The sequence below is a fragment of the Paroedura picta genome, chromosome 7 (genome assembly GCF_049243985.1).
Source record: "Paroedura picta isolate Pp20150507F chromosome 7, Ppicta_v3.0, whole genome shotgun sequence".
NCBI lineage: Eukaryota > Metazoa > Chordata > Lepidosauria > Squamata > Gekkonidae > Paroedura > Paroedura picta.
This window is the reverse complement of record NC_135375.1, coordinates 82,231,433-82,242,843: the sequence shown is the minus strand read 5'-3', so window position 1 is coordinate 82,242,843 and position 11,411 is coordinate 82,231,433. Positions and strand designations below refer to the sequence as shown.

General features: G+C 40.4%; 1 protein-coding gene across 1 annotated transcript in view; it reads right to left on the bottom strand.

Annotated features, from left to right (window-relative positions):
• Window positions 1–481: 481 nt before the first annotated feature.
• LOC143841200 (uncharacterized) overlaps window positions 482–11,411 on the bottom strand; it is a 101,707-nt gene continuing 90,777 nt past the window's right edge. The window contains exon 7 of the mRNA XM_077345201.1: window positions 482–618. Coding sequence (XP_077201316.1) covers window positions 575–618 — 44 coding nt within the window. The 3' untranslated portion in view covers window positions 482–574. The remainder of the gene's footprint in view (window positions 619–11,411) is intronic.

Sequence of the window (11,411 nt, the reverse complement as noted above, 5' to 3'; positions counted from 1 at the left end):
TCCCAGCAGCCATTTGAGAATCCACAGTTGTTATAAATTTGTACTGATAAAATACATGGTTTTCATAGAGTTGTCACTCTGGCATTTTATTTTAGGCAGAAGCCTTCAAGCTAGTCAACCAGTATGTTGTCTTGATATAATAAAGAATGATATTGATAGGAGCTGAGGCAATAATGCAGAGCCAACTGCAGAAGCCTCTTATACTGGGAATGGTGATTTAAGAACTCACTGAAGTAAAAAAAATGGTCACCTCAAAGGTCCATTTCGCTTCAGCTCCAAGAGGCAGCATCCCTTTGTCTATTACAGCATGCATTTCCCTAAACTCTTAGCTCTTCTATTGTAATGCATCTCAAAATTAAGTCATTTTAGCCCTTTCCCTCTCTAATCATTCTCATTCAAGATTCTTGTCAAAAAAGCACAATTGTGTCAAAGTTGCACATTTTATTTGTCTTCTAAAAACATGCTATTTTATTTATGACTGTTTCAATTTCCATCTATGTCCAATGGCCGTAGCACACTTTGAAAGAAGTCTTCGGGGCTGGGTTGGTCACACTGGTGCAATGGGAAAAGGCATCTACTCTGACCACACAAAAATGGCTATGCTGAGATCTGCAGGACCTGCATGTACAAAAGAAGATGAAGATGAGAATTGGTGAGGTTCAGTGAAACGTGTGGCCAGAGCCATCCCAAGAGATAATAACTTTGGGAACAAAGTTGTGCAATAAAACTTAGCTACATCTCTTATGCCTTTTTGGAATTTCTTTCTCATCGCTTCTGTTTGTACCCTTCTACAATCTGTCAATTGAATGTAACACTTCATGCATCTGGTGAAATGGGTCCTGGCTCTCAAAAAGCTTATGCCACGATAAATGTTTTACTCCCTAAGGTGCCAGAAGACTGTAGTTGACTGCAGTTAGCTCATGCATCTACCTTCTGGAATGCATTACTGTTGTGAGTCTAGGAAGCCCTGGCCACAGTTGGGTATATAAAGTTCTTTCTGGTACTATACAGTGGAGGGAAATCCCCCTGATTTCAGCAGAGTTTACTCCTGAGTACAGATGTGTAGGATCAGACTGCACAGGTCACAAAAGACGAAGCTGCCTTCCTTGTATTTTAAGTCTGTTTTAAAAACTAAAATCCTACCCCTTAAGTAACAATGCCCTCAGCATAGAACATTTCCTGGGGATTAGCCCCCTGCCAGTTGTTATTAATCCACAGGATATGCCCCAAACTCTGCTTCTTGCTATTCTAAATTGAACAAGAAAGACCATAGGTACATGGATTATTTGCTTTTCCACCAGTAATAACACAGCAATCCCTGTTCCCTTTGGAGCAGACATGCAAACTCAAGCCAGGTGTAAGCAGCACCACAAAACTGCAGCTGTCAAGATGTCTAGTGGGGGTCTGAAAGATGGCTTCTTCTCACACTTGACAGAGCCAGTTGAGAGACAACTGAGCCTTGTCTATAAGATAAACCAGCAGCTGTTTAGATTCCAGGCATGAAGCACAAATGATCACATTTGTAAAGGATCACGTGAGCAATTTTTTCTGCAAAGTTCATCAGAAACAGAAGCATGCCTATGTCTAGAACACACATTTTCCAGCATAAATCTGATGATTTAATAACATGCTAGGTAAGTTTCTGTCAGCATAAATATGCTGACTATATGAAGCTGCCTTATACAGAATCAGACCACTGGGCCCTCAAAGTCCATACTCTCTACTGGGAGTGACCATCATTCTCCAGGGTCTCAAACAGAGGTCTTTGACATCCCGTTTTTAATGGCAGGGGCCATGGCCTTCTGCATGCAAAGTTTGCTCTCAGTATAACTCTCGAGCTAATGGCTTAGATCCAAATTGCATTTTCGTCAGTTGGAAGGCATTTCTGGTTGCTGATGCAGGAAGGGAGATTTTCATTGATTCATTCTTTCCACTGCAGGTCTCCTCATTTTGCACCCACAACTATGTCCCTAGATCCACTGAACACCCCCAAGGGCCTTCAAAAATATACAATAGTTGGAAAGTAAAGTTGGGAAATGTCTTTCCACAAGCACCTCTGGGTATCACATATATACAAAACTCATAATATCTCCTTTAGTAAGAGTCACAGGTATAATATCTCAAACAATGAATAAAGACAATCCTTAGCTGAGAGCTGAAGGCCAATAAACTTTTCTTTGCACCCAATCCCTTTTGCTACTGTCCACCTGTAGTCTTAAGTACTTATGAGTAGAGGGAAAATAAACTCAATCAGATCTTCCACAGCTGCTGCTAACTAGAAGAGTTTTCTCCATTTCCTTCCCAAACAGAAGCACCATTTGCCATCCCTAGGCATAAGTCCCTGTGGACAGAGGAGAAATAAACTCAGCTGGATCTTCCTTATCTATTGCTCACCAGCTAGCAGGATCTTCTCTACTTCCTCCCTTGAGTGTAGTTCTGTAATTGTGGCTGCTGCCTAGAAACCTGTTAATGAGCTCCATGTTGTAAACAACTCTGTAAATACTATGAGAAACATTTTTTCAAGGTTAAATATCTTTTGAGAATCCTTAGGAAGTTCTGAACATCCAAACCAGAGCTGAAATAGAACACTGGAATACCCAAAAAAATACCAGTGAGGTAACACTTGTTGCTAAGAGCTTCAGCTCCACAAGTACCATTTCAAAAAGGAGCTTAAGAACAGTTCTGAGAGCTGCAATGTGAGACAAAATTTGTACTGCCTGGGAAACCTCAGTCCATATAGATGGAGGAGACAACATAGATGATAAATTTCTGTCAGATGCCTCATGATTCAGACTTACAACCTGAGTAGAAAATAAAATCACACAAAACAGTTTTGTGATTTCTGAAAGGAAGTACTTTGGTTCTGAAGCAGGTTCCAGGGAAAGGATGGAGTGGTGCTAAAAGAAAATGTTTGTTGATAAAGTACAAAGATAAAATGTTAATTTTCCTCTTGAACCTGTGTCACAAGAACTGACCAGGATATTGTGATCATGAAGAATTTTCTCCTCAGCTAAAACTGAATACTAGCCATTATTTAACCCTTTCACCCAGCTTGCTTAACTAAGCCATTGCGGGACTCTTGTCTACTTTGTCCCCATGTTCCGCTTATGTATTCTAGCCTAATCAAGATGATCAGAGCAGTTCTTTCAGTAATGTCTGGCTATGGTAAAACCTGCTCCGGCACTGAAAGCTGCCTCTCACATTCTTTTCATCCCATTCAAACCTGTGACTCAATTATTAAGAAAAGGAGTTTGCTGTTTAGCATAAGTAGTTTAATTGCCTAAAACAGCCAATCATCAGAGGCCATCATCTCCGAACAGCACCGCTGTTCCAAATTACGGCAAGGAGCCCAATCCTGAAAGGTGTTGAGCATCCCTGTGAGAAGCTAAATTCCTTTGTCTCCTGAGTGAATGGAGAGAAATTAGCCCGTCTTAGGAAGCATCTGGCCTTGAATTAGCACTGATGGCAAATGCTTTCTTGAAAGCGTGCAATTATGGTCAGCCAAACACATTCGTTGTACAATTTCAGGATTAATATTACACCCTTAAACAACCCAGAAGCCAAAAGCATAATTAAGGACTGCCATTTCCCTTATTGTCCAAGTAACACTCCTACAATGTAAGCATTGTGATGACTTTGAAACCTAGGAATCTTGGGAGAAAACTTTGTGTCTGGTGTTGGGAAACTGAATTCAAACACAGCCCATGCTCCCCGATTACTCATATTCTTCCCTTGGCTTTGTGCTGTTCAGCAGTCCCACTTGTGCTGCAATATCATCTGTGCACACATTCAGTGTTAGATTTTCTAGCTGACTGAACCTGAAAACCTTGTGCTTTAAGTACTAAATGTTTCCCCAAGGCTTGAATGGACTTTAAAGGCCATGGGTAAAAAAAAAGAAGGAGAAATAGAGAGGGGAAAGCTGCTTGTTAAGTTGTTTCAATAATCTCATGCTGGGAATAAAAGACTTTCAGGGTTAGGAAAAGGGGGGGAAACACACTTTTAAACAAATCTTCTTTTGTTGCACAGGTGGCAAGACATGGAAAGACAAGATATATGGAAAAGCATAACAAGTCTCAGCATCTACTAAGCTCAGAAACAGCATGGTTTTTTTAAAAAATTAAATATTTATTGCTGTTTCCATGACATGTCAGATGAAAGATTCAACATGTAGATTAATGTTTTAATATTTGTAGAGGTACTCAGAGGTAGTGCTAAAATGAATCTGACAGGTAACATTCAAAATTTAGAATTCCACATTTTGTAATTCAGATCAGATTTAAACTTTTGATGTGTGATTGCACGTCTTTGTGTAGACTCCTGTTTTTTTAAGAATGACATGTGTTTGGCAAGATTTGCACTTTTTTTTTAGCCTTCTCATATTCAGTCAGAAAACACAGTGCATCAAAAAAAATGTTACTTCCAAAAGGAGCAGAATATTTCTGACAATTCCATATGCAAATATAGCTGTTTCAAATTGTGTGATTCTGCAGGATCAAGTTCTATTTAATATATAGAAGAAATGTATGTTACTAATGCAAGCTCTAGCAGTGGGCAATGTGATTTTCTTTTCTTTACATGATCTTTAATTCAAGGGCATCATGGTACCCACCAATGTGATTTCTGCTTTTCTCCAAAGCAAAGCATTGTTCACTTCAGTGGAACAAGAGGTACTCAAGGAATTAGCCATGCACTTATAAGAATATTTTCCTGGACGCAAGCCCAACTGAATAGATCCAAGTATGATTCTGAGTAGACCTACTTAGGTTTGCTTTCTATGATGACTGTCATTTTGTGATCATTGCCATCTCCCATGGTAGCCATTTTGTGATGGCACCCATTACATGTTCTCAAACCTCCCAAAGAGTGCTCACTAGCTCAACCACTTTAAGGACCACTGCTGTGCTTAAAACATGGCAACTTTACAGAAAAATGAAGCCAAAAAATTGTTTTTCTCAAGAGTGTCAGCCCTATCCTGCTTACCATTTACTTGTCAAGAACTTAACAAAGAGTTTGGCTCAGTCTCTCCTTTTACTGTTCATGCCATTAGCTCTTATTAGATGTCCCAAGTGTGGGAAGCATAGGCTTGCAGCAGCAAGCTCCATCCCCAACCTATAGGTGTTCATGGAAAGCTATTAGAGCACACATGCACTCATGCACAATTGTGCAGAGGTCTTTCTTGCATGGTTGGGAAGTCAGAGGGGGCAAGATTTCCAGCTGTGCAGAGAGAGCTATTCACATAATCATGTGTGTACACGTAGATGCCATGGAGAAGCAGCATGGCGTAGTGGTTAAAGTGCCATATTAGCTTCTAGAAGATCCAGTTTCAAATTTCCACCCTGCTGTAGAAGCTCCATAGACTACTTTGGGCTAGTCACACACTCTCAGCCTAACCTCCCTCACAGGATTGTCATGAGAATAAAAGGAAGGAGAGGAGAACCATGGCAATTGCTGAGGAGAAAGGCAGGGTATGAATGAAATAATGAAAAGAAGTTGGTGTTATACCCTGCTTTTCACTCCCAGGAGTCTCAAGGCAGCTTACAATCACCTTCCCTTCCTCTCCCTACAACATACACCCTGTGAGATAGATGGGGCTGAGAGAGCTCTAACAGGACTGCTTGGTGAGAACAGCTCTAACAGGACTGTGACTAGCCCAAGGTCACCCAGCTGGATGCATGTGGAGGAATGGAGAATCAAACCCGGCTCACCAGATTAGAAACTGCGCCTCTTAACTGCTACACCAAACTGGCTCCCACTGAATGCACATAATTCAAGGGCACACCTTACCGCTACAATCCCATTCCCCCTTCCACCCAATCAATGTACTCACTGAGAATATGTATCAAGCAGCAAATGAGCTTTTCATTTAATATTTCTGAGTACAATATTAATTTTGCATCTATCACCTTTCGTGATTAGATCCCATTAACTACTCATTTCTGAGTTTTAGGAAGCTACTGAAACATCCCCTCTTTTACTAAGCTTTTGAGAGGAACCAATTTTATTTACTATCTTAATAATTTGACCCCTCCCCCTCAAAAAAATAAGAAACCCTGAAAAGGTATCGTTTTGTAATAACATCATAATAGTATTATGATAGGTCATCCATTAAAATAGCTTTGAAATACTGCTACATTGCTTACAAACCTATTCTTTCAGGAGTTCATAAATGAAAGTAACAAGAATATTGCCATGATAAAGCATTATAATACATGGAATAAACAGTTTTCACCATGCCTCCTATCACCATAATCTTCTAGACCTCTTCAGTGTTAACTCATTGGCAGATGGGATAGGCTAATAGAATAGATAGTTGTTACAGGTGTTACAACATTTTCTTCCAAATCCATTCTGGGTTTTTTCTTTTTCTAGCCACTTAAGATAATCAGTATACGGCAACTCTTTCTTTGAAACTCCCAAACCTCCTTGATCAGCAGGCTAAGATTAGTCTCCACAGAGCCCCAAAGGCACTTCCTTTTCTATAGGGAAGGGGGGATACTTTCCCCTTAGCAATTAGATCTTCACTCACTTAACGATGGACAGATGGTGGTGATGCTTCACCTATTATTCTCATTTAAGAGTGTTTAAGAATGATAATTACGTGCAAAGCGAGATCTGTAGTTCATTGATTTAAAAAAAGACACTCTGATAGTAGGCTGTATCCTCAATATACAATGGCGATAGTGGGAATGCATGTTTGAGATGATCCGCCACACATGAACTAGTGCTTTTTAACTTTAACTTCACAGTTTTCCTGAAGAATAAAGTCTGAGACCAGTGGTACCCTTAAGACCAACACAACTTTATTCAAGGCATAAGCCATGTACACAGCACACTTCCTCAGAAGAAGATGACTTGGGTTTCATACCCTGCTTTTTATTACCCAAAGGAGTCACAGAGCATCTTACAATTGCCTTCCCTTCCTCTCCCCACTACAGACACCCTGTGTGGTAAGTGGGACTATGAGAGCTCTGACAGAACTGCTCTGCTGGAAGAACTCTGACAGAACTGTGACAAGCCCAAGATCACCCAACTGAGTGCATGTAGAGGAGTGAAGAATCAAATCCTATTAGAGGCCACCACTCTTAACCGCCATACCAAGCCTAGACAGAATGAAATAGGAATTACAGGTCCACATATACAGGCAGAGGGTAAACCATAAATTAGTACACAGCATAATGTAGGTGTTTATCAGATTCAAATGCCTTACGTGGATAACAAGTTAAGTTTATGAGGTTATCATTTGTTTGGGTTCAAGTCTAGTTGGGAAAACATCATGAAGGAAATAAATAGGTCTAGATTGAAGAGTAATGGACAGATGGATCCCCAATTGTGGAATGCCTGAGAATAATTTAAAGAGACCCTGTCACTATGCTCCGTCCATCTTCCCCCAAACATGTAGGCATCCCCACAAGTGACTGGTCATGCAGAGTTATGTTCCCCAAACTCAGAACAGAGCATCACATTCCAGTCTCCCATTCTAAATTACATCACATTCTATTATTCATTACATTACAATCTACTGTTCAATTCTCTTATCCCATCCCAAATAAGAAATAAAATAAAATAGGGATAGCTTACACCTTGAACAAAACTGTGTTGGTCATAAAGGTGCCACTGGGCTCAAACTTCGTTCTGCTGCTTCAGACCAACCCAGCAACCCACCTGAAATTGTTCCCTGGAGTGACTTTGCCTACTGTGTATCCCAGTTTGAGAGCCAGTTTGGTGTAGTGGTTAGGAGTGCGGACTTCTAATCTGGCAAGCCAGGCTCGATTCTGTGCTCCCCCACATGCAGCCAGCTGGGTGACCTTGGGCTGGCCACAGCACTGATAAAACTGTTCTGACCAAGCAATGATATCAGCGCTCTCTCAGCCTCACCCACCCCACAGGGTGTCTGTTGTGGGGAGAGGAATGGGAAGGCGACTGTAAGCCGCTTTGAGCCTCCTTCAGGTAGAGAAAAGCGGCATATAAGAACCAACTCTTCTTCTTCTTCTCCCTACCTGCTACCTCTCTTGATTAATAGACTGAGGCAACCAATCGGTGGATGTGTACAGTAGGGACAGACACAGAAGGCCTAATGACTAGATCTGGCCCCCGTCCAAATACTAAATGGGGCCAACCCTGCTTAGCTTCTGAGGTCAGACAAGATCGGGCTAGCCTGGCCCATCCAGTTCAGGGCATAGCTCTCTTATGCATTGAAAACAAAAGCTGAGCAAGAGACAGCTGACCAAGGGCTAACAGATTTTGAAAATTCAGATGGGTAGCCGTGTTGGTCTGAAGTAGCACAATAAAATCAGAGTCCAGTAGCACTCGGCACAAGTATCCAAATTCTGAAGATTTTCAACTGGAGAAAACAGCATTGTCTGGAGAAAACAGAATATAAGACTACAATTTGACATAATTGCGGTGTTCCTGTGCTATTTCACACTGTCAATGTTCCGTATTAAATGGCAGTTTAGACTAATTTGATGGATATTCAAACCAAATACTGTTACTCAGGTGTAGTGGCAATTCAGCCTATAATGCTACTTCAGTTTTCAACAGGAGATACATCTAACGACTCCAAACACCACCACCAATATATCCCTTCTGAGCCAGAAGAAACAAACCAACCTCTTAAGCTAACAGGTAATGAATCAATTTTTTAGATTTTAAATTTCTCTCTCTGAAGATGAGGTAGTTAATTTCAAGGCTGAAATATTAATTTTGTTTTCCTGGCATAAAAATGAGTTACAAACCCCCTTTTGCTCAGCGGTTTAGGCAGCACCGTTGCATTTTGTCAAACACAGACTGACTCTTTTTTGCGGAGTTACTTTGAAACGTCATTTTTGGTTTGTAAAACAGAAAGCAATTGCTTCCATATTTTTTCTGTTCCATAATTCTGTTTGTGGAGAGAAAAATGAGCCTGCCTTCATAAAACTTGGTACATCTGATTCTGGGATGCTAATTGAATGCGACTTCATGTTTCTCGAAGGTAAACAGTTGATTTCCAAACATTCATTTAGCTCAAGTTGTTTGGTACATCAGTGAGTGGCGCAGGCCTGCATTAGCTGGCAATCCCAATTAGCAAGAAACTTGTAAAGACAACCATCTCTCCTCCTAACTTGTAACTTGCACTTTACAGATCCACCATTTCCTTAAAACAACATTTTGCATGTTAGCTAATATCACAAATATGTCCCAGTGTGATGAATATGTACTTCAACAGCACCTACATTGTGTGCTCTCCCGTCACTCTTTCAGTCACCCTTTCCTAATTTTTTCCCCAATTATCATGTTTTCTCAGGAGAGAACACTGTCCTGCATTCACTGATGGACTCCATCTATTTGTTATCTTCTGTCATGGCTGTGCAAGAAGAACGTCTGCTGCGGCAGTGAAAGCTTACTTTGACACAAACAACTATTGACTTAAAGCACAGTGTAAATTTTGTTTTGGAGCAACCCCGTGACAACATGGCTCTTTTTCTTTTCTTTTCTTTTTTTCATAGTAGACTGCTCAGATTATATATCTCTGTCATCACTGAAATTTGAGGTAATTACATGTTTTTCCTCTTAGGGGAGGTTACTGGATGGCAACTTGAACTACGAATAATAAATTTGTGTTCTGAAGTAACATAAAGTCCTTTCTCCAAGGCTAAGTGGTTACACAGTCCAAACCACTGCAGGCTTTCAGGCGCACAAAGAACTCAACATGTACAAGGCCTCCCATTAACCCATGCAGTCTTCATGGAGCATTTCTTGATTCCTAGAAAAGAATAAGACAACTTCTGCATGAACAGAGTTCCACATGAACATTGGAGCTCCTTCATGGGCAATGGAACCATTGCCTTGTAGGTGGAGTGCAGAGCTCTTATATTCAGAAGGGTATCTTTCTTGTTTTATGAACAGTATTCTTCCTAATCAGCAGACATACTGTTCTTCCACACTTACATGGCACTGATACCAGTGGGAAACCTCTGCTTGTTTTGGGGTCTGCAAACCAAATTAACATTTCCATTGGATATCATATTCATTGGATAACATTGGATAACATTTCATTGCATATCCTGCTCTGAATTGAAACATTTTCATTTATGTATTATTTCATTCATACACAACCTTTCTCCCCAAATGGGACCGAAAACAGCTTATTTCCTTCTCTCCCTTCCCTGTTATATCCTCATCCTATGAAATACTGTAGGCTGAGTGTGTGCGATTGGCCCAAGGTCACCCAAAAAGGTTTTGTAGCAATATAATAAATAATAAATATAAATATAATAAAATATAAATAAATGGAAGGATTTGAACCTTGGTCTCTCAGATCCTAATCCAATAATCTAACCTATACTACACTGGCTAAATTATACCCCTTATGTTTCAGAATATTGTGTTTGTTCATGTTTCTTATTTTCAGTAATAACGAAGGCATATTTGTTTTGTGTTATTCAAACTTGACCCAAAGAAGGAGATATCAGCTTTAAAAGGGTTCCAGAAAAGAATAATGGAGGACCTTGTAAGTCTGCTTACACTGGAGTGAATCTCAGTAGAGATACCACAAATAAAATTATGACAAGAGCAAGAGAGTCATTTTTAACACAATCAAAAGTAAAAAGTAAAATCGTAAAGAATCTACACTAAGCACCTAAGAATCACACATACACACCAACAATTGGACACACACAAAAGGTAGAAGGGAGGAAGTTGGGAAGCCTTAGGGGAGGAACATACAATCTTAAATCCAGGCTTTAGGGTCTGGAGAGGTCTAGGCTCAGACACATCTGAGGTCCAAGGAACAGAGCAGAAAAGAGGGGGGCTACAAAGCAGTTGCAGGAGTGTTGAGGTAGTAAGAGAACCTGGCACACTTTCCACTGACTTGGGATGCTCTTCTTATGGGGAGAAGTCCCATAGCTAGACATGGGAGCCCACTTTCCAGGAATCATGATTGGTCCAAAATATGAAGATATAAATTAGACTGAGTAGTTTAAAGGGCATTGCTGTTAACAACTGGCAGGAATATTAGTAGGGAGGTACCTGACATCTCAAAGTAGAACAATCAGATGGTTTTAGCATATTGTTGAAGAACCAGGCAAGAATGATGGATTTAAATGTCTCCTCAATGGCCCATTCTGGGTGGATCAGATGTTAGGTTGCTTTTAACAGTGGCTGGATTGGATTAGTGATGCCTAAAGATTGGCCAACTGTCTATAGCTGGAAATAGTTCTCGTTTACGTAGGGGATATGATTGTATTAGGCATTCATTGGAACTGGGCAGACACCTTTGGGGTGAGTCAGGATATTGGATGCTATCCTTAGTTTTCAATTCCAGCATTCCCTTCCTCTTCTTTCCTGGAATTTCCAATGTTATGGAGCCTTTATGAGACTCCCTAAGTTTTATATCCCCTGGCACTCTAGTTCAAAAAGGGAATGCCTATTTA